The sequence below is a fragment of the Alexandromys fortis genome, unplaced genomic scaffold, assembly GCF_014885135.2.
Source record: "Alexandromys fortis isolate MF-2015 unplaced genomic scaffold, M_Fortis_MF-2015_v1.1 scaffold_86, whole genome shotgun sequence".
Taxonomy (NCBI): domain Eukaryota; kingdom Metazoa; phylum Chordata; class Mammalia; order Rodentia; family Cricetidae; genus Alexandromys; species Alexandromys fortis.
Window position 1 is genome coordinate 7,349,136 of NW_026067965.1, and position 24,590 is coordinate 7,373,725.

Consider the following 24,590-nt stretch of genomic DNA (forward strand, 5'->3'; position numbering starts at 1 on the left):
CCTTTCAGGATCAGACTCACTCATCTCCTTGTCCACCTGTGTGTGAGTGGATACTACACAGGGAGCTGGAATATGTCTTTTCCTGCTGCCTTGCTCTTCCTCTAGTCCTTCACCAGCCATGTGGTATCTAACATCTTCTTAATTACTCAAGGTACAAAGCTGGGTGCCATCATTGGATCCTGACAGCATACCTCATTTGGGCTTCTTTGAATTTCAACTCCTCTCCTGAGATCACTATTCTGAAACAGCTGCACTGTGAACCCTGTAGAAACCTTCTACTGACCTGTAAGACTTTTCTTCCCAACACTATTTCCATTGGGGTTGGTCTGAAGCGCTCTAATCAACATGATTCTAACTGCCTTTGGGAAGAAACCCTAACTTCCCAGTTTAGATTTCCATATACCAATTCCTAGTTTATTTTGGTCTAAACTTTCTCCAGTTTCTGAGGTCTGATACTTCTAGAATATTGAGTGTTTATTTTGGTTGCTTCACTTACTATTTTCTATTAGAGTCAACTCGTTCTCCTATCTCTAAGTAGTAAATATAGCCAAGAAAGAAACTACCAGTTAAGTTCATCCTTCTTCCACATTGTATAGTTTGTTACACAACAAAGAGTTGGTACCCAAATATGGACTAAACACACAGATACGTGAATTCTCCCTTTATCAGGCTTTTGGGAATCTTAAGGCTCTCTATCAAATCAGAGAGAATGCCTTGTACCTATATGAAAGCTATACCAACCAATCAGATTAGGAAGTTGAGCTCCCACCAACCGGGTGAAATGAACTGTTTTGTCCCCATGTGTTTGCTTGGCCAGGCAAGGTCACTGTTCTTGCTGAGTTTCTTTTGCTCTATTTGTTTGTGTGACACCAAGAATATTATTTCCAATAATTTGGGGTTCTTTTCCAACATGACGAACGATGTCCTTGTTTCTAAAACTGCTTAAATTAGTCAGGGAAAAAGACCTCGGCACTATTTGGGGTCATTGTGAACTACACAAATCCATTATAAACAGGAAGTATGCTAAGACTTTAATTCACATTATAGCCACAGGATGTTATTCCGACTTAACAGCTGAAGCTGAACCGAGGGCAAAGGGTTTCTGTGACAAGAAGTCACTCAGCTATCCTATGTGCTTACATAAATCATGAGTTAAACTGCCTTAGGAAACTGACTGCAAACTTAGTGTGATGATGTGTGCCTGCAATCCCTGAACTTGAGAGGGGAAGGGCCTCATGAATTCTCAACAATAACTGAATTCTACTGCTGAACAGCAGGCCCAACTGCCCTTAAAAAATGCACGTGTGTGTATTTTTTTTAAAGATTTATTTATTTATTATGTTTACAACATTCTGCCTCGATGTATGCCCGCACACCAGAGAAGGGCGCCAGATCTCAGTACAGATGGTTGTGAGCCACCATGTGGTTGCTGGGAATTGAACTCAGGACCTCTGGAAGAGCAGCCAGTACTCACTCTTAACCTCTGAGCCATCTCTCCAGCCCCCCATGTGTGTGTATTTATGTTCAGGTGTGTACACACAGGAAACCAAGATAGGGTCAAGGTTTCCTTGAATCTGGAGTTTAAGTTTCTTAGCTAGGCTGAAAGGCAACAAAAGTTCCAGTGGTCCTCTTGCCTTTGCTTCCTTCAGCATGTCGGCATCCCAGAAAAGCATGAGAGCATGCCTAGCTTGTGTGTGGGTACTGGGATCTCAGTACAGGTGTTCATGATACAGAGCAAAAGAATTCTCTTTCATTTCATCACTCTGCTGTGAAAACTTGTAAGATTAAACCTCTAGTCAGCCAAGATATAAGATAGAACCTTTCATTAATGAAGAACAGCTACGTTAATCTCCAGTTCTTTTGAATTAAATTTTAAAAGGACACTGAAAAAAAAAATATCATAGACACCAGGATCTTGTGTTTAGTCTCCAGAATAGCTCGCCCTGTTTGTTGCGAAGACCATGTCTTTGTATCATATCACACTGTAATTACTCTTTAAAAATAAATTTTAAAACAGGTTCCTTGAGCCACAAAAATAAATTTTAAAACAGGTTCCTTGAGTTACATAGATGGCTCAGTGGTTAAGAGCAATGGTTGTTCTTCCAGAGGACCTGGGTTGGATTCCCAACACCCACATGGCAGCTCACAACTGTCTGTAACTTCAGTTCCAGAGGATTCAATGCCCTTTTCTGGACTTTGTGGGTGCAGCACACGTGTGATACACAAACACATACAAGCAAAACACCCATACACAAAAATAAAATAAATAAATCTTAGTAATAAAAAGGAGGCTTCTTAAGGAACAAGTTGGTGACAAATATTTGTACAATTAAAGAATATATGTAAGCATTTTTAATCACATATGCTCTGTGTCTGTAGATTCTGGTTGTCCGTTCTTTCAGACTTAATCCTCTTGTACTTGCTTAAGTAAAAATATCTGTCAGTTCTGTCTGCTGAGTGTGACATTTCAGAGTGCTCAGACTGGATTGTCTTCTGACAAGTTTAGCAGAGACAAGATCACTTGAGAAGTATTTACAGATTTAAGGAGCCTACTGTGACATGAATACTCATTTCAAGATCTGTTCTTGCGTAGGATCCTGGACCTAGGAAAAGGTGAGGAAAATGGATCATGTATCTATATTAGTTTGTTTGGTCAGCATTAACTTCCTGATTCAGATAATTATGTTAATATAATAAAGAGTGACTTTGTTTTTAAAGGTAAGGAAACCTACTCTCTGAAGGGGAATGATAAAGGAAGTATTCTGGAAAAGAAAGAATTAGACTAACATTTGGGGATAGAAGGGAAGAACACACAAATTCTTTACACTAATTTTGTTTGTTTTGTTTTTGTTTTTCGAGACAAGATTTCTCTGTGTAGTCCTGGCTGTCTTCTCAGAGATCCGTCTGCCTCTGCCTCCCAAGGTGCTAAGATTAATGGTGCATGCCATCACCTCTTGGCTTCTTTACACTAGTTTTGTCATGGATTTTTCTTGCCACGTATTTTTCCAGGGAGAGTCATTTTACCCATTTTTCAAGTCTGAAATTATTTCAAAGCCCTTTAAACAATGGTATAATATTTATACCCCACAATATAATGAAACAATGTATGTATCAAAGAGATTTTTTTCTTAGTCAGAGGAAGAGTTGAAAGCTGATCTCTACATTAGCATTTCTGTTTCTGTTTGAGTATGAAGTCAATTAGTCAAAAGGAGAAGCAGACAAAATTTGGAAGTTAATAAGATCCCAAAGTAAGAAAAATGATAGGAAAAGTGGCTAAGATATATTCATTTTTAAAAAAGTAGTATACTCACTGTCCAATCCAGGATGACTAATTGTCATTAATGAGATGGATTTTGTCAATGGAGAAGAAATGGCTGATGTACAGTAATTAAATCCCTGTTGTTTAGACCTGTGACATGTCTATAAAAAAAATGAAGAATGGGTTCTAAGTACATGTTCATATATTTAGACACGTGCAAAATTTACACCGACCCAACCTGGTGAAGGGAGACTTGGAATCCAGTCTATGACTGCTTAACAGTTGCTCAGCTTTTCTAAGCCTGCCTTTTTCCACCCGAAACTGACGAGTATTCGTCATTCACAGTGGTTTTACATCCCTCAGAGCATCTAACAATGTTTCAAATTGAGTAAGTGATCAGTAGGTATCTGCTGGGCACACAATCCGGTAACTTCACCGGAACTAACAGATCATATAGCATACTGCTCCTCTGAAAAAAAACCAGAACATATTCACAGACACACAGTAGGATATGTTACTCGGATTATCAGGAGCTGGAGGCTGGGATGTGAGTAGGAAGTATTTCAGGAGCATTAGCAAAGCAGCAATGCATTTGGGAAGGAGCTAAACCTCTTTCACTTCCTCACTGATTCTACATGAATGCAGGGTGACTGCAATGTAGTAACAACTTCCTTGGCAGTATTGCTGGCAATTTAAATCCATAGCATTTTAAAAGCTGTGTAGCCCAAAGTAAAGCAGGGACTCCTTTTAACACCCCTGAAGGAATCATTACTTCTGGTGATAAGGCACTCACACTTCTTTTGAGACAGCTCATTCTAATCCTCTCACAAGATGAAATCTGCCTCCTTAAGAAAGACACTGAACATCTTACTCAGCATGCACTCACTCAGCTGGGCCAAAGACTTCTGATTATTTAGCGCTTGTTCCATGTGTAACCATGGAATTTGAGGCAAACGGTTGCTATGTTTCAAATACAACTGTGAGGCCTGAAAAATGACCTCAGCGAACAGCAGAGACTTTCAAGAGGAAGTTGGCTGCAGGCAACTAGTCTAGATCAGAGAGATACACGCAGCACAACACCCACACTGAGGTTGTGCTCAAGAGGAACTAAAGGTAAGATGAAGGTTCTAGGAAGACCATGCAAACACAGCACAGCACAGCACAAAAATGCTTATGTATATCTAGAAATGTTGACTTTATCTAGAAAGATTAAATCAGAAAGATAAGAGTGGTACTAAAAAAGACAGGGTCATCTGTTGAATTTCTGGATATAATCCATCTCAGAAAAGGTCACACAAACAGTATTAAGAAAATTAAAATATTCTCCTTAAAACCTGTCTACTTTTAAATTATGGAAAGAAGCAATAAGCCCAAAGTGAGCAAGTCTGAGTTCATACTGTTCAGCCAAATGTTATGTGGCATTAGACAACTCACTTGTAGTGGCCTGGAGCTCTTACAGTTAAGGAAGGGAATCAACAGGTATTTCTTAGACAGTATAGCTGAGACAAAGAACATGTTTTCTCTAGTAAATAAACTTGGGGCATGGACTTTAAAATTGGTAAATGCAATAATGACATGCAATACACTTTAAAACTCAATTTACAATGAGCTGGCAAAAGAACAACACAGACAGATAAAGGAAGCTGCATGCCCTGAACACTTTCCCAATCCTAAAACATTTGTTATGATGGAATACTTACATCTGTGTATATTAATGTATTTTTACTTGAAAATGCTATTTTTATACTTATTTATTTTTGTATAGAGTGTTCTTTTCTGAATGTATGTTTGTGTACTGACTGGTGCCCCTGGAAGTCAGAAGGCATTAGATCCTTGGAACTGGACTTACGGACGGCTGTGAGTCACTATATGTGAGTGCTAGGAACCAAATGCCAGTTCTCTGCAAGACCAGTAAGTATTCTTAACCACTGAGTCATCTCTCCAGTTCTGATTAACATATATTTAAGTATTTATGTTTAGTGATTAAAAACATGTTATTTCTAGACTTGAAGATAATATCATTTAGTAGGTAAGTAATTACATTTCTAGCTTTATACTAAAACTAATAAAAAGCATTAAATCAATGAGATCATATTTGGGGATAATGTTCTACTACCACCCCTATTAGCAATATATACCAATTTTAGCTTTACCTGCTGATCAAACATCCTATGATGCTGTCTCTGGTCTGGCTCCAGATGTTCTTCTGAAAGTGACATCAGAGAGTCTCTCTGTTCCTTGCCACCGAAAGGATTTCTGAACTCACTGGAGTTTGCAGAGCTCATTTCTAGAGATGAAGATGGTTTATTTCCAACACCAGCTTCTCCTGTCAAGCCTTCCAGACTGAAACTGAACACAAAGCACAGAGTTCATTCATTGTTTGTAGTTCTCAGAACGGGAGGAAATAAAAATCCCTCTAACTTGTGTTATTCCTGCTCAAAATGTGTAAAGGACCCAGAGCAGATGAGCACCACTCAGCCCCGCAGGGGTCCTGGATGCTGAGAAAGAACCCCAGACACGTTTATTTCCCTGCCTCATTTGACTTCTCTAAGTGTTGAGCCAGACATCATTTTCTTAGTTGTTTTTCAACTTATCAATAGACAAATTTATCTCATATTGTATATATGTATCGGTTTTCATTGACATGATCAAAATAATCTCTGGAGACTCTAACTCGTTTAATGCCAAACGTCACAGAGCACAGTCACAAGGAACTTCGAGAATGAAACATGAGTGAGATGGCTGCGTGCTCATCACGGGGGCCATTATAAAACTTTTATACTTTGGTTGACAACTTCCTGGGTATACTTCTACTTATTAGTTTCTCTAATAAGCAATACCAGTGTGCACACCCAGCCAGCCAGTTCCTGATGATGGCTTAGTGAGAATCATCAGCTGCAGACAGGCACATAAAAAATAATGCTGAAAAAGCAAACGGTGTGGAATTTTAAAAGGGAGGTTACTCTGTGAAAGTAAGAGGGTAAAAAGGAAGGCTAGCTATCTACTCTCTGGGGTTGTTAACTAGAATAATGCGCACATCTGCTGTAACTACAGTGGGGCCGTCTTTGAAAGAAGAATACAGTTGTAGCTGTGTTCTCAGTTACTCAGCTGGAACTGTATTTGGATGTATACTGAAGCTATATAGTTACTTCTGTTCTGGGAAAGCTGTACAGTTAATTGCTACAATTAAGTTCATAGATTCCAGCCCCAAAGGGTTTTTCTTCATAGATTACTTAAGAACTGAACCCATATGTCTCTATTGTCTCTAGTGGGTAAACGATCAACAAATCTGTTGCTCTTATTTCAGTTGACAATAGAAGTCATAATGAACTGAAACTAAATGTCTACGTAGAACCCACTTTTAACACCAGGCATAAGAAGAAACTTTAGCCACATGAAGAAATTTAGTTTTCCACCGTGAATTATCTGAAAAGCCTGAGAAAACTTGATCTCCACTTACTACAAAACTTAATTCTGAAAAATTTAATAATTAAATCTGTCTGCTAACTCAAAGACAAATATAAAATGACGAGGTATCTAAATTAAGAACTTAAATGTAGGACTTGGAAAATATAATAGAAACCAGGGCCTATTAGTTGTTTTGATTCATTGTTTTCCTAAGAATCTGGGAACTTGGAAAGAAGAAAACAAAGACAAGGGCTTACATCACAGACACAAGGTTCATGCAGAAACACAGGCAGCTATTGCTACTTGAGACAAACGATAGAGTAGTAGGCACTGTTCCTGGGCCACACTCCTGCAAGCGGGTTAGTGGCATCCATAGCGAAGGCAGCAGTATACCAGGCTCACAGATACCATAGTCTGCCCATATGCATTCCAGCCACAGAGAAGCCAGCTACAGCCCAAGGCCAGAAGTCCTACTTTACAGTTCCTGGTATGGTGGCTGGACATGTAATACTATACCTTCTGAAATTAAAGTCAGCATTCAGGGCAGCCGAGTATTGCACACCAGAGGGACACCAGCTCATACTGGAGATGACATCAAAGGCAGAAACAAGAAATGGAGGGAGAAAAGGGGAAACAGGTTTGGGTTATTCAGTTTAAAAAGAAAGGACACAGAGATAGACTTATATAACCACTTATAAAAAAAAATAGGAATGCAACGAAGAGAATTTAGGAAAAGACTAGAAAAAGAACCTCAGGAATTTAATACTGTGCAGCTGATGTCCACTCAGTGTTTTGGGAAAGGTCACGCGTGCTCTTTACAGGACAACTACTCAATTTAAACTAAAAAGCTCCTTTGGCTAATCCCTTGGCAAAAAGTGCACCCCACACATGGCTTCCTCTGCAGACATTCCCCTAGATGTTTCAAAACTCTGTTGTGGCCAAGTGTCTCTCTGTATTCATCATTGCTCCCACGTCCCTTGACTCTGGTTCCTAGGCCCGAATCGAAGGGAAACACTACAAACAGCTCAGAGGCCTCACTGAGAAGTCAGTATTTTTCCCTCATATGTTCCCAGTAAGGATCCAGATAAGCCATGCAGCACCTTATACAATAGCAAACGCATAGTTCTTCTTTAGAAGCATTCATTAGGCCTTTCTGCTTAAAATGAGGCAGCTCCAATAAAAGCCATACCTTCCTTACAGTTTTGAACTGATAAGCAGATTTATTTTTCTTAGAGTTTTATGGTATTAAGATGGAAATGTCTTTAAAATTTTACTTTTGTATTTATTTCCCCCGAGATTAAAAAAAAAAAAAATCCATGTGAGCAGGTGTTTTCTTGTTTGTCCTATGCGAGATTGCAGGGGAGGAAAATCTAGGGTGAAAAGGTTAGAACAAATTATACACAGGTACTTTATGACCAAATTAGATCAAAAAGGTCAGAATCTTTGTTTGATGCTTTATTTGTTTAGTTACTGGAGACATATCCCCAAGGTGTGGTCCGAGGTCAGAATTTTTGATTAATAAGTACTGTCGCGTAAAAATACTGCTCTGGGGGCCTCTAACTAAGTGCTTTCCTCTTACACAACAAAGAGAACCCAGAGCTCCTGGACAACAGCAGAACCACTCAGGGGGCTCCGCCTCTAAAATCTCCAACCACTGTGCTTGGTGGACAAGACTCGAGATGAGGAAAATGGTGGGATGCTATGACAGTTTCCTCTACGGCTGTTCCAAATGGGGTACAAATGTTCAAATCTGATTAAATAACAGTGTAAGGCTCGCAAAAGAAAAAAGAAAACATACAGTTTGAGGAATCTCTCATCTGAGAAGAAGGATTAGACTGACTCAGACTTACGTGAACAGAAATAAAACGTAATTTTCAAACATTTATAAGGCCCAGAAGTCTATTCTTTGGATAACTAATTTAATATGATACCTAAGTATATGATTTCATTTCTTTCTTTTTTGCCCCCCTGAGACAGGGTTTCTCTGTGTAGCCCTTGTTGTCCTGGAACTCGCTCTGTAGACCAGCCTGGCCCCGAATTCAGAGATTCGCCTGCTTCTGCCTCCAGAGCGCTGGGATTAAAACCATGCACCAACATCCTCAGCAGAACAGGACAAGAAAAGAGCCATACAAGCCTCACAGGATCTGACAAGCTGCAAGTGGTCTAAGCCTTCCCTGACTCCTGTCATAATAAAAGTGCATTTCCGGGAGCCTCCAAAATCACAAGGTTCTTTGGCTTTGAAATTTAGGAGGCACAGTTTTTGTTGTTCTGAGAACGACTTTCTTCTTGTTGAAATGTTTCAATTTTATAAATTTTAAAAAATCATGAATCATGCTCTTTGTACAAAAATATTTTTCACTTGGAACATACTGTAAACCCAGGCCATGAGTCTGGTGTGTACAGCTTGGGCTGCAGGAAGCAACTTGTCGTCCTTCACCATGTAATCTAGCACAGGCTTCAGTTAGTTCAGAGACAGCAACAAATACATTTCTAAAACTTTTACATATTGTCTACTGAAAAAGGTACTTAATAATTTGCTTCCCCGGAACCTAGCTCATATCAAAACTATTTAGGTTCATGAAAATGTTAGAATTTAAGATTGAAACTTCCCCTAAAATATGGAATTAAAGGACAAAACACATAAAAATGACAGAGAAAAAAGTAGGAAGATTATTTTTTTGCCTTTCTCACAAATATTCTGTAAATAGATAAAAGTATCTTTGCAAATGTCTCTTTATATAAGAAATATAATAAAAGCACCACACTTTTCTGATTTCTAAATGATTTTTTAAACAATGGGAGAAAAGTCATTAATAGCTCTACACAATAAAAGTCTTTAAAACATGAAATGATTATGTTTAATTAGAAATCAGCTCTTGGCTTATACATGTAAGCTTTATTTATTTGATAAATAATAATTAAGCAATTCAAAAAAGGTATCAGCCTATGCTACACTGCTTTCTGAAAGACTGTCCACAATGAGATGGAAACTAGCAGGTGGTCAACTAATAAAAATCTTTCATATTATTCAAAAATGTATTGAAAATATTTTGGAACCTATGTGTGAGTGACCACAAATGAATTTCAGGCTATTCTCTTTCTTTTCTGGTTACAGAGGGAAGTATTCCCCAAGGTCCATTAGTTAGCTACAACATGAAAACAAACAAACAAAACACACAAAGTCAGGTGAGACCTTATTTCAAAGTCATCTGCGTCAGTAAGCGGGTGTGTATTTTATAAATTCAGAACTAGAAAAAGACTTTAGATTAAAGAGACTATTTCCTACCAGGTGGGCATAGCAATTAAGAAGCACCTATATTTTATTTGGCTGCACAAGAAATAAATAATATGTTTTAAAATGTTGCCCAATCAGGTAACCAGAACGAGATGCTTGTTAGTACACACTCAGAGATGACATGGTTAGTTCAATTTAGTGAACTCTGTACCTTCTCCTATGAATGGGAGGTCTCCTGACAACATCCCCAAGAACTTGCATTGAACTGAAAATGAATGATGGAAGAGGTCAATAATGGAGGTGAATCACAACGATACACAAAACACAGAGATCACACCTGGAAGAAATATATTCCCCAAAGACAAACAGCACAGGAGGGAAGAGACCAAAAGAATGAAATGATAAAAATACCAGAACCCCAAACATCTGACAGAAAGGTAGCTTTTGTTCCCTCTGTACTCCAAAAAGTTAACTGGACGATGAGTTATGAAGATTAGTATAAGTGGTAAAATAAATGGCTCAGAGAAAAGCACCATTCGAAACATTAAAGGGCTTTTCTTCAGGCTTTAAAATTCAGATAACAAAATGTACAAGTAATAATATACAAATTAGTCAAGCTATTAAAGTGATAAAACCTAACCGTTATTCCATTGCCTCGAAAGGTATTAAGACAGTACTAGATAGTCCTTTATACTAAGTTTAAACAAACATGATATACAGGCTGAATATACAAATAGGTAACAAGTCTAAGATCACCAAGAAATCTTGGGCAAATCATTAAATCTGGCTTCAATTTTTTTCACCTGAGCTACGATTCAAATACATATACTTCCGAAATCAGTTATTAAAAACAGATCTCTGGTGAGTTATGCATAAAATAAATCCCCATTCCCTGATCAGTCCTTTATCATCTAAGTCAAGGATATCCTATCAAGAAGTTACTCAGGCTTCAGGGAGTAATTTCTGCCTTCAAAATCATTCCTGGTGTCTCTATCAATCTTCTACAAACTTTTTAAAAAATATTTTATAATTTTTTTTAGATTTATTTATTTATGCAGTATCCTGCCTGTAGGCCAGAAGGGGGCACCATATCTCATTATAGGTGGTTATGAAGTCACCATGTGGTTGCTGGGAATTGAACTCAGGACCTCTGGAAAAGCAGTCAGTGCTCTTAACCGCTGAGCCATCTCTCCAGCCCCCTCTACCAATGTTTTAAAAGGAAACAGCATATATAAAACTGGTAAGAAAAGCATTTATAAATTAGTTTTTATATAACCTGAGATTTCAAAAGGATATAAACACAATGTAGCTTATTATTTTAAACTACTATCCTAATACCATGGAATAATACGAGATTGTACAAAGATTTGACTGTGATTAGAAACCTAGATTCTACTGTAGCTGATGTCAAGTGTCTGGAACAGTCCTCTAATTGGCAACTATGTGGAAAACAACACCTTTATCATGGAGAAGATTAAAAAACAATGTAAGACAATATGCTATGAAAAGAGTCTGAAAAAAAAAATGGGCAAACCAGTTAAGTATAGTTTGAATCTGAGCTCTGCAAGGGCAGGGAGTAATATCTTGTTTACCTCTATTTCTCTAGAACCTATGATACTGCCAGACCTAAAAAGAATGCTCAATGTATGTTGGCTGATTAAAAGAATAAATGAAGGTCTGGAAAAATAGCTCAGTAATTAAAACACTAGCTATTCTTCTAGAGGACTGGATTTTGATTCCCAGCACCCATCTGTGGCTTACAACTGTCTGTACCTCCAGTTTTAGAGGACATGATGCCTTCTTCTGGTCTCCTTGGGCACCATGCACACACATAGTGCAGATACATATTCAGGTAAAACACTCATACATATTAAAAAATTAAAGGAGGTGAATGTCTGTTATCTTAACACTTGGGTGGTGGAAGCAGGAGGATCAGGAGGCTAAGCCTGCCTTACATAGTGACACTCAGGCTGGCCTTGGCTACATGAGACTCTGTCTCAAAACAAAAAAACCCGACTTGATTAAGATTACATATACTTATAGCCTTAATATAATGAGGAAGGAAAAGAATAATTGTGTTATTTATAACAATTGTTTTAAAGCAACAATCAGTAACTGAGTATGGTAGCTCCTGTCTGCAGACTCAGAAATTCAAAGATTAAGTGAGGGAGAACTGTCTGGAGTTAATTGTTAGCCTGTACTAAACAATGAGTTCCATGTCAGCTAGAGATATACAGCAAGACCCTATTTCAAAAATCAGTCAAAACTAAAAACAAGCAGCACCCTCTTTTCCTGGCTGAGAGCATCTTTTTAGCCAGGGAAAGCAGCTCTGGGGCAAGCACACCTGCAACCTGTTAGATGCTACAATGCGGGTCTATAGAATCAAAGTCAAGAGGTCAGAAGCCAATCCAGCTTCTTACAGGCTGCTGCCAAACTTACAAGCTGGGTAATACTTGTAAAAATTCCTCAAACTGTACGACAGATAGGAAAAAAACAACAATTTTAGTGTGTGTGTGTGTGTGTGTGTGTGTGTGTCTTGTATCCTCTTGGGAATTACATACTGATAATTTAGACATCAAATTTCTGTATCAGAAACATATGGCTGTGATCCTCAGGAAACACCACACCAGTCAGATGTGTTGAGACTGTAAGATTTCATAAGTTAACAGAATTTTCTCTTCCAGATTCATGAATTTCACTGATTGATCAGGCTTATTATTTACTTACTATTTGACAGTAATAGTTTACGTTATCACAAATACATTGAAAGGAAAGTTCACACTGCTCAAGGGGCTGCCCAGGGTGGAGTCAGAATGCACCCCTGCCTGGTTGCCAAGCCTGGGTTACCTTTTAGAGAAAAAGAGACCAATGTCTCCTTTTTTTTTTTTTTTTTTTTTTAAACCAGTAACAATAAAGCAGATACTTCCCAAAAGAGAACACAGACTGAGTTATGAAATGCATAGGCTTCATTTTACCTCCGCTGGTTCATTTCTGCATCGCTGGCTGCATTCTTCCCAGGACCCCAGCTATGTCTCCGGAAGGGGGAAAGAGAGCGCATGGAGCTCCGCAGGAAAGAGCGATTTGCAGGCACCTCAGTGATGCTGTCCATTTCTTCCTCCTCCATCTCACCAGAGCCAGCAGGCTCACTCTCGCTCTCTTGACGCTCAGGTCCCACGCCATGGCTGGAAAAGCCATTCGAGCCCTGATGATTCCTGGACCTATTCAACTTTGAAGTCTGAGGAAGGGACACATCGCTGCCATGAGAAGAGTGCCGATCCAGGGACGCTGCATCATCTGTAGAGGAGCTGGAGCCTGTGCTGTCACAAAGCAACTGCTCTTCCTCGGGCTGCAACAGAGAGAGCAGTGTTGAAGCCAACAGAACCAAGGAGATATTCTGTTCTGACAGACCAAGCCAATGCTTCATAGTTGATTGGACACAGGCAAGATTAATAACAGATTTCAAGCTGATCATTTTTTCAAACCCATGACTTCAGTTAGAATCTAAGTCTCCTGGCTTCCAATAGAGTAATGTTCTAGATTTGTAACTTTGCCATTTTACTAAAGGCACTAGACTATACAGAAGACACACTAACTTTTTTTAGTGGAGAAAAAACAATTCTTAGTTTAGTTCTTTCAACCCACCATCAACCAAAATGAGGAGAACCATTCAATAGTCTCTAGGGTTTCTGCTATATGAAACTCTAAGCTCATACTAGGTTTTTAGAATATCAAACTGAAACAAGTCAGCCCGTATAGCTACAATAAGGTAGAGAATTTACTATTCTAAAGCCAAGTATGATTGTTGTTTACTTATGAAAACTGCCCAATAGTTTTAATTCCACCAAAAGTCTGCATGCTACTATTTCTCATCTTAGTGAGAATTGGTTGAGTGTTCTGAAGCCAAATCACATAAAATAATCCTAATAAGGTGTTTAATAAGGCGATAATGCTCCTTTCCTGGCTAAACTCTAGTACCTAAGAGGAATTACACAAATCTTGTTCTAGTAGCTTGACATTCTCTGCTTAGTGAGAGATATCAAGTGCACAACATGATGAGTGAAGGAAAGACTGACTCCATTTCACATGACATAAAAGATCAAAATGTTATTTTGGCTTTTCATTAGACAAGGAACAAGAAATAGGTAAAGGCACGCATAATAAATACCCTTAATCAAGACATTTGGTGACATTAAAGAAAATCTTTAAAACAGGCTCTCACTATAAAGCCCTGGATGTCACCATGTAGATCAGACTGGCCTTAAATTCACAAAATTTAAACTCACAGAAATTGCCATTCCTCCCGAGTACTGGGATTAGAGGTGTGTGATGCTGAGCCCACAGACTTTGGAGCAGTGTTTTCATAAGACTAACTGAAGGAGAGTAACTCCTCCAAGTTGTTCTCTAACTTCCACAAATACGGCATGGCACACACACCCATGCATACACACAGCAACTGGAAATGTAACAAAAAGGTAAAGGAAGACAATTTTTAAGAGAAACTCTTACAAAGGTTAAGATTCATAAGAAGTAATGAGCCCTTTTCTCATTGGGATGGAAAACAGCCCTGAAGTTGGCGTGTTTTTAAAGCCTAGATAGTATCTTTGACACAAAGGCACACTACCACCTGTGAACGGCACCTTTCTACACTTTGGGCTTCTGCTTACCTTCACTCTGGACATGCACACACACCCCCAAAATAAATAAGCAAATAAATGTAAAAAAGTAATAAAAAGAACAATGAAAACTGTGAGTGCCCTAACCAGAAGTCAGCTTCATATATAGTCATGCATTTTCTATAGCAGTCATATTTACCCTAACAGATGCATGACATTTAGCCACACCGTTCTATCTAATAAGAATGCTGCGTCCTCTTTCTTGTTAAGACAGGATCTCCCTGTGTGGCACAAGACTGACCTTGAATGCTAGATCCTTTGACCTAAGACTCCTGGGTGCTGGCATGAAGACATGACCTCTCTGGTATTCAGGACATAAATTCATGGGTTTTGGGTCTTCTGTGTTAGTTATGGAAAGGCACTGTCTAAATCATAATTAATACAAAGTGGAATACTAGATTCTTAGAAACTTGAATTCTTTTCCAAAGAAAATTCTAGTTCCTAGATCCACTAAGTGTAAGATATAAAATCTTAGAGATATATAAAATAAGATGCGAAACTGTTAATTCACTATTTACTACACCCTATCCACACCGTGTTTCTACTTTTTATTAGAAGGGAGAAAGTTTTAACCTCTCTAATAAGATGTTCTAAGCCTAAAATCTGAAGTCTTCCTTAAAAGCTCTTTAGTATGTCATTTTTTCTTTAAAGAGATCATGGATCCCAAAATATTTGCCTAACCATCAGTTCTCAATCTGTGCGTTGCAACCCCTTTGGGTATTGAATGGCCCTTTCACAGGGATCGCATATCAGATATCTTGTAGCAAAATTACAGTTATGAAGTAGCAAAAACATCATTTTATGGCTGGAGTAACCACAACATGAGGAACTGTTTTAAAGGGTTGCAGTGTTATGAAGGTTGAGAACCACTGGCCTAGAGGAGTGGTACTATGGCTTCAATTCATGATATTTGATTTATGTGGAATTAAAAACTAGCTATTTTGGGTCTTAACATAATTCAAACCCTTCTCCCTACTCTGCTGCATCAAATGTTAAGGACAAAGAGTAAAAAGAATAGAAGGGACTGAGAAAGTACATGTAAGAGGTAGGAGAAAAAATATCGGAGAAACTGAGACTGAGTCTACACCTGTGGCTGACCAATAAACCATTTCTTCCTTGAGCTTTTTTTTTTTTTTAAAAGATTAATTTATTTATTATGTATACAATATTTTTTTCCATGTATGCCCGCACACCAGAAGAGGGCACCAGACCCCATTACAGATGGTTGTGAGCCACCATGTGGTTGCTGGGAATTGAACTCAGGACCTCTGGAAGAGCAGTCAGTGCTCTTAACCTCTGAGCCATCTCTCCAGCCCTCTTCTTTGAGTTTTTATGCTTATTTTTAATTCTGAAAGTAGGATTGAAAAACATACAACCCTCCTCCCACCTCTACCACTGTCTTTTCCCTTAGACTTAGCAGTCAGGGTAGCTGAAGTCCCTACGAGTACTCTATGCAGCAAATGGGCATGAGTGTGGCTGCTTGGTACACGCAATGACCCTAAATAGATAGCTGGGCCATAAAATGGTTCAAAGACACTGTTTTGCTTAAGATCAATGGAAAGCCCTAAATAAAAGAACATTATACATATAAAAACTTAGAAACTATTACTATTATTAAATAATTATGATATAAATTTGAACATAATTATTAGGTGCTTATCTCAATGTGAGATTTTATTTTTTATTTTAAAATTTTTTATAAGTTCCTTGGTAGTTTTGTACAGCATGTTTTTCACAAGAGATTTTACAAGTGATTTAGATATCATATCCCTTTTAATTCTTCCCATTATTTGATTTAGTAAATATTCTTATTTCCATTTTAGAGGTGAGAAAAAAAAGTTAACGCAAGACTCTAATTTTGCTGGCCAGCAGGCAGAGCCAGGTGCTTCCACCTGCTTTTTAAGATCTTCACATGGTTCTAAAAACAGCCAGGATTGAATCTTCCTAAGTAAACCACAAAGCTGTTGTTAAAGTTATAAATATAATACTGAGATACAGCTTAATCCTGAAAATAAAAGCCAAAAAATATAAACCTTTAAAGCAAAACATCAACACAGGCACAGAAAAACAAACAAGAAGACACACAAAGCAGTAAGTTGAACAAGAGTCTGTTAAATTATCTCATCAAATTAGACATTTTAGCTAACCAAGACACTTTTATGTAAGTGATGAAAGAGAAAACATTTGCAAATGGCGAACCTAACAAAGGAGCAGTATCCAGGATATATAACATCCACTCCTCTGCATCAACAAATAATCCAATTATTTTAATGGGCAAAGATATGAACAGACACACTATACAGAAAGACACATAACTTGCCAATGGACATGTGAAAATCTGTTTAATATCACTAGTTGTCAGGAAATACAAATCAAAACCATAATGAGATAACACTGCATGGATACCAGAAACGTTAACATTAAAACAACTGTGTTTGTTACTAAGGATGCAGAGTGACTGGGATTCACACACATCATGAGCGAGAACAGTAGAGAGGGGGCCAGTTTCTTGTATGACTAAGAATTTCACTCCTAGGGTTGTGTAGGAGAAACAATATCCTTCAGCTCCCACTTAGATGACTTTCTGAATCAGAGAAAAAAACATCTTTTGTGTTTCTTCATGAGGGCTGAATGGCCTCTGAAAAGGAGTCATGTGAGGAGACTTTTCACAGTCATGCTTAGAGCCTACGTGCTCGTGTAGCTCCAGGTTACAAAGGCGGAGGATGTATTTACCTTTTCAAAAGTAACGGGATTCTCGGGATCTATATATAAATTACACACACACACAACCCCAATCTCTCAAGTATAGAAAAATACTGCTTCTAAGAATTTACACAGGATGTGTATGGGCACACCTGTAATTCGTTTTGAAATGTAATTTAGGCAGACTGGCTGTGAACAGAAGCACAGCTATGTAATAAGTAAACAATAAAAAATAACAGAAGCTGGAAGGTAAGTATGTGGGTACTCACTGCAAGACCCAACAGTTCTATTTTTTTGTATGTGTGTATTTTATAATACAATATTTTGGGCAGATGCCTTTCTCTTAGAAAGTTATATGATCAATGTATTTATCTACAGAAAGATAAACACATTACTAATCACAAGATAGAAAAAAACTGTCACACATTTTATAGGTTGATACTACACCTGAAGAAATCATGTTTAATACTGCCAAATGAATAGCCCTTTATTTACTAAACAAATACTTATCTATTTTATACACAAGACATGATAATCTTGAAAAACAAGAGCTCACATTTTAAACACTCATCACATGTCTCAAATCACATAATCTTTCCACGTGGAGCATTCTATCTAAGAACCTCATGTCCCGGATCAGAGTCACGTATATCAAGCATATTTCCTCAGCTAGTGCCAAAAAGGATCACAGGACGTCATCTCACTTTAACAACAAAGTGTAAGTTTTATGCTGCTGCTCTAATACTGAGCTTGGGAACCAGCAACTGTTTGTAAGAATAAACACTAAGCTCTCGACACTCATCACAGAGTCACATTTCCCAGGAGGTGCACGTTGTTAAGAGACTTCCCGAGGGCCAGAGATAAACAGACTGCTGCAGGAAGTGACCTAATGCACCACTCAGAGTTCACAGAAAAGCGTGTTGCAATGGCTGGCCTAAAGACGGAAAAGAGCGGAGGGAAAGGCCCTGGGAAGACACCGTAAGACTGTGACATCGACAGCACTCGCCGCAATAATGGCCAGAGAGTTGACGGCCCATCTACCAACACAGTCTCGACTTGAATCGTGGGTTTTTAGAGCCGCAGTGAAGAGACTGACAGCAAAGTAACAAAACAGGAGGAGCCTTTAAAGTTAAGCCTCAGTTCTGCTACTCAGTCGTACAGCTATTTTAGGCAAACTTCTTTACCAGTGTCTCAGGGTTCCTATTACTGTGACAGAACATCCCCACCAAAAGCAGCTTGGGGAGGAAAGGTTTATCTCACCCTACACTTCCACATGACAGTCCAAAAGAGGGAAGTCAAGGCAGGAACTCAAAACGGTAGGAACCTGGGGGCGGGAGCTAATAGAGAGGCCATGAAGGGTGCTGCTTACAAGCTTTGCTCCTCATGGATTGCTCAGCTTGGATCTTTATAGAGCCCAGGGGTGGTACCACTGACAGTGAGCTAAGCACTCTCTCATCAATCAACAATCAAAAAGAAAGAAAAAAGCAGCATAGGCTTGTTCGGGGACATTTTTTCAACTGAGGTTCTCTCTTCTCAATTGACTCTAGCCTGGGTCAAGCTGATATAAAACAAGCCAGCACGCACCAATCAACACCTATTCCTTGTATGGTATAAGGGACAAAGCTACCTACCTGGGTTGCTGGACATATGAAATTTTATATACATACAAATATTTGTATGTATGTTCTTTTTTAAAGATATAAGGGGGGAAGGCCGGTCCCACGAGGGGTAGTGGCGGGTGACTCGAGGCCAGTAGACCGTAACAATATATGTACATACAATACATGGTATGTATGTCTATAAAATTCAGGTCAGTGTCTTGTCAGTATTATAAACTAGCCCTCAATTTTATAAATCCTAGGAAAATTGGTCATTCACAGCTTTGGAAGAAGAAATGGGAAGAAACATCCCAACCTCCACCCACACCCGGGCCCAGCCCATCTGGGCATTCTCATGCATGGACGAAGGTGAAAGTTCATCTGTTCTGGCTGGCTTTTCTTTAGGCACTCCAGTTTACAATGTAGGTGGAAGTTTGTCTGAGGAGCATGTTTCAGCTTTAAACAATAATGTCTACTCTCCATAGAAAAGATGTGCAGCAAAGTTTCTTTATATGAATATTTCCCGCATGCTTTTAATAGTTTGAGTAAGATGGTAAAGCATAAAAAATTCTAATTTTTTTTTAAGTAAGCAAACCATGCAATTTAGTGATCAGAAATAATGATCTCTCTGAGGAGAAGGTAACACCTGGGACAAGCCGTCCACTAGTTATATATCTAAACGGCAGGTGAACAAATGCTTCCTGAAGGAAGGTTATTCAACTTAAATAACGAATCTTAAGCTGGAGAGATGGCCCAGCAGTTAAGAGCATTTACTGTTTGCCCAAAGATCCTGAGCTCCGTTCCCAGAACTCATGTTGGGCATCTTATACAATTTCTTTTTTTAAAGATTTATTTATTATGTATACAACATTCTGCCTCGATGTATACCCGCACGCCTGAGGAGGGCGCCAGACCTCATTACAGATGGTTGTGAGCCACCATGTGGTTGCTGGGAATTGAACTCAGGACCTCTGGAAGAGCAGTCAGTGCTCTTAACCTCTGAGCCATCTCTCCAGCCCTCTTATACAATTTCTAACTCCAGCTCTGGGAGATCCAATGCCTGCTTCTGGCCTCCATGAGCCACAGTCTCAACACACTTAGACATAAAAATAAATCTTGAAAGTTTTTACTATCAGGATACACAAGCAAACACAGTTGCTTGACAATCTCTTAAGCATTCATTAGCCAGTTCCCATCATTATGAGCCAGTTTTAAAGCTAGAAGATTTATCCTGACTTCTACATGAGCATAGAAGTACACATCCCTCCTCCCCAAAACTGTAATTTAAAAAATGCATTTGTTAAAGGCTTAGGAAGGAAAGAAAGGGAGGCAGGGAGGCAAAACAAAGAAGGTCCCCAAGCAAAACACTGGCTTTTCTCTTCCTATGTGACATTAAAGGCAAATCTTCCCCAAACCCCTCAAGACTGGGCCGAATTACTACATCAAGTTCACAATCCTCCTAGCTCAGCCTCCTGAGTGCTGCGATTACAGGCATGCACCAACAACCTGGCCAGCCAGCGACAAACACAGAAATCCTAGTTGTACCATAAATGTTTTCAAGAGCCCTCAGAAGACAATCAAAGGAACAATCATAAGGAATCACAGACAATTAAAGGAAGTAGAAAGGGCGAGGGAGAACAAATGGAATATGAGGACTGATGGACAAAAATTTAAAGAGTAGAATTTTATGACATGGCGCCTATACCGCAACAGTTAAACACGGGAACATCATACTGTCTTGGACCATTTAATCACCCACTAACAAAACTGCTCTCAGAAGTTCTTCAAAGTCAGAAAACCAGAAGGAAGACTCTTCTTCACAGTTGCTACAATGTTTTTGCCTCTTCAGTCCTTCTATTAGGAAAATCATTTGTAGTATGTAACTGAGTACAGCATGTCCTGCCCTCTTAGAGGACAAAACAGAACTTGCTACACACAGAAACGAACTCAAGCTTCTAACCGCCATCTTCCCTAGCTCTTCACCAGAGGAAAAGCTTAAGTTCTCCACCAGAGGTCTAGAAAGTCCCAATTAAGCAGTCTGGATGAAAGATGACGTCACCAGACTTAGTGAGTTCCAGGCATCCACACATTAATCAGAATGACTCTATGGTTAGTTTATATATATGACATCATGCAGTCTGAGCTGTGGTCCCTTCCTAACCACTGAAGGGTGTTCACTGTCATCTGACTTAGTTCATTCTAAAGGAACTCCCATGCTTTTTGAACTTCAATGCAAGCTTCAAACCACTCATGTAACCAGCCATGATTTTTCAGAAGATACAGCCAATAACCTGGCCAATACCTGTTTCTAAGCCCTGGCAATGAGGAATTTCCTTCTTCAAATAGAATACTTCTACCCCTCCTTTCTGAGTGATCCAGCTAGGCTGTCTGTAGCAGCTTAGAAAGGGAAGGGAGGGAGGGAGGAAGAGAAGGAAGCAAAACAAAGTAAGTCCCCGCACAGTCACTCAGAATACCGAAGACATGGCCTAGTTGGATCACAGTCCATTAGCTAGAGCCACAAATTAAAGTCATGGGATGACAATGAGCACAAGTGGAAAAAATTACAGTAAAAAAGGGTTAAGTAAGGCCAAACGAGACTAGGAGAACTGCTGGCCAAAACGAACAGAAGGCTCCTCTAATACCTTGGAGAAGATGATGCTGTCCATTTCGTCACTGGGTGAGTGAAAGAGGTCAGGATCACTCCCTGATCCTCTCTGAAGCACGCCTTCTTTTGAGGCACACTCTGTGCCCAGTCCATCATCTAAGAAGCTTTCGCATTCTGAAAAAGAACATTTATTTAACTAATACCTTTAAAAAAAATTCACTTTCTGTTTTATACCAACATTCAGTCATTTTCTCTATTTTCCACCCACCTCTTTGCTTTCCTAGCCTCTCTTCTACTTTAGATATTTACAAAGTTAGAAAGGTAATAGTCTAATAAATTAGCAGCTTTCAGGTATATTAACTGACACACTTACTTTTTCTGTTAGGCATTTGGCTAGGTTCTGGGAAGACATTTAATGTATTCTTCCAGAATGGGCTATTCACAACCTTGTGGTACAAATTAACACAGTAAGAGACAATTTCATTGCAGAATTATAAAAAGAATACCATAATAAGGAGGCAGGATCTATAAGTTAGTCTTAAATCTTTCAGTCACAATTATGAGCTTAGTGGATAATTTCACATTGTTAGTTCAATGGAAATTGTATGGTTTCTTCAAAAGACCATAATTATGAGTATTTTAGCCCCCCCACCCATTCTATACAGTAAACAATGACTTAGTACAGTTGGTGGGTTTTTCTATTACCGCCTCTTGGAAACCCCCCCTCCCCAAAATCTCGATATTGTGCCTGGGGGAAAATAGGGATGCTGGCTAAGGAAAGAGACAGAATCCTTACTTTTTTCCTATACTCCCTTCCTAATTAAGAAGAATATATTAAAGAATGAATTGGAAACAAAAGCAAAGAACATTGATTTTAGGATGTTTAGATGGATCTTGCTTAACAGACAAATCCCAGGTAATTTAGCCCTGCAGGTGTTTGCTTCTGTACCAGTAAAATGGGATGATGAGTACATCCCTACAGAGTTGTCCTGACGGTAAACAGCAAATTAGAAATGTACTAACTAGACAGTGGCACGGGTGGAACACAATGCAGGTGTGTGGTACGTATGCCTAAATGAAGTGCAGGCTCCATTAATCCTTAATGTACAACCACACTGCTGATTCTGGGAGTTACACTGTAAAGGGGTGTTTGAACAATTCACGATTATGACTTGAAAAATACTGCAACTCAAATCTACTTCCTTAATGAAATAGACTGAGCCATGATGTCTATAGGTCCTTCCGTAATTCGAATATTCAAATCCCAAGACTTTACTTAACAATCACATGGCAGAAGTTTCATTCTCGGGTAGCTGGTTATACTTTCAGAAAAGTCCCTGACAGCTAAAATAACAGAAACATAGCTGTGTGTATACTTTTACTTCCAAGACCTTTGAGTTTTTAGGCCCTGCACACAACCATATATAATATTCTGAAGTAGCACTCTCAAGAAGTGTGAAAACATTTTCCATGTTTGTTTTCATTACTTCCTTTGTAATACAAGCAAAGTTGAGAAATGATAGAAAATTCCTCAGGACATAAAAGACTAGGGCAATCCTTTCTCAACTTAAATAGTACTGCAAGACATCTACAACTAAACTGTCTCCAAAAAGGCCAGCAAATAAGAAGGATTTGATAATTTCTACAGCAGATTAGTAAAAACGAGAAAGTAAATAGAGGCTTTGTTGGTGAAGTGGACCGGAGAACTAAAAAATGCAAATGTTATTGCTCATTCAGCATCCCAGAAGACAGCAGAGGCATGAGCTCAGAGACAGTTACCTTGCTGTCTGTGCAACAAACCTCTATGAGGCAGACCAATAATACCTCATAGATGAAAGAGATGGAACCCAGACCTTGGGGAGTCTACCTTATGGCAGAACTGGCTGAGCCTGTGGTAAAGGATTCCTAACTAGGTACGATCTTAACTCGATTGGTTGTGACTAATATGCACGGGCATGGAAGGAAACTCTCAACTCTGCCTATTCAAGACAACAGAAGGAGCCCAAAATGATTCTAGTGGATCTCAGGCCACAGCCCAGCCCACTAAATCTGAGCTGCTAAGGACAAGACCAAGGTCTCATGCATTTTCAGAGCTCTTTAGCCAGCTTATTCTAGTATGCAGCTGTCACTGAAACTTCCTGGAAAGACACTGTGTCTGCAAAGACAGATTGATTAGGACCACTGTGATGCGGAGAAGCTGGAATGTTGCAGGTCCAGAGATTAATTGCCTTATTTTGGCTAGCTTTAGCCCCCAGAAGAGCCGTTCCTTATCTACCTCTATGTTGGAATAATATCCTGTGACTAATAGACAAAAGAATCTTTTGGAATACATAAATGGAGCAGACTGCTACCTTCCACCAAACCCAAAGCTAAAAATATCATCAGATGGCATTTGAGGCTTAAAGCAGAGCATCATTCATTCCCACCAAAGTATTTAATTTATTCATTTATGGCTGTCTATGTTTTATTGCTATAAAAACTTCTTTATGAAACCGCTTCTAAATTGGAACATGGAATTTGGGGTATCCTGTCTGTGTTCCTAGGCTATGGTCGCTCAAATTTGGCTCTAAAATAAACTATCTTTTAGCCTCTTTGAGACAAGAACTATGAATTCTTGTGTGTGTTTTTGCATTAACACAGTCAAAAAATAAGAACCACAGGTTTGGTCTCCAGCAACACATTCTTATAGTTTACACCACCACACTGCTTTACAAATGAGTAACAACTCATAAAGCCACATGATCTCTAAAATGACTAATAATTCCTAAAGTAAAATTAAAAAAAAACTTTAGTGCTTTTATTTTGATTATGAAATCATGCTTACCAACTAACCTATACATACGCATTTCTTCTGAATTATTGTGTAATGAATTTCAGAATGGCAGATCACAACATCAAATTATTACTTCAAAGCAGCACTATGAACAGGCCTACCTGAACTCTGTTTAGAAGCCAAAAGAGATGCTGCTTCAGGGCATGGCTCTATGGCACACCAGCTTTCTCGGTTGATCTGGAAGAGAAAAACGATTTGTTTCAGACAATCAGGTAACTGTATAGCTCCAAAAATCTATGTATTGGTGCCGGGCGGTGGTGGCGCACGCCTTTAATC

The 24,590-nt window shown here is 38.9% G+C and overlaps 1 protein-coding gene across 8 annotated transcripts in view; it reads right to left on the reverse strand.

The window, feature by feature from the left end:
- The window catches only part of Akap13 (A-kinase anchoring protein 13), a 256,845-nt gene that overhangs the window by 63,310 nt on the left and 168,945 nt on the right, over positions 1-24,590 (reverse strand). For 5 of the 8 annotated variants that reach the window (XM_050154102.1, XM_050154100.1, XM_050154101.1 and 2 more), the window contains exons 9-15: positions 24,416-24,491; positions 21,519-21,655; positions 12,878-13,248; positions 10,114-10,167; positions 7,184-7,249; positions 5,413-5,608; positions 3,312-3,420 (exon numbers count right to left, since the gene is read on the reverse strand). In XM_050154102.1, coding sequence (XP_050010059.1) covers positions 3,312-3,420; positions 5,413-5,608; positions 7,184-7,249; positions 10,114-10,167; positions 12,878-13,248; positions 21,519-21,655; positions 24,416-24,491 — 1,009 coding nt within the window. The remainder of the gene's footprint in view (positions 1-3,311; positions 3,421-5,412; positions 5,609-7,183; positions 7,250-10,113; positions 10,168-12,877; positions 13,249-21,518; positions 21,656-24,415; positions 24,492-24,590) is intronic. The other 3 variants (XM_050154104.1, XM_050154106.1, XM_050154103.1) reach the window with 2 other exon arrangements.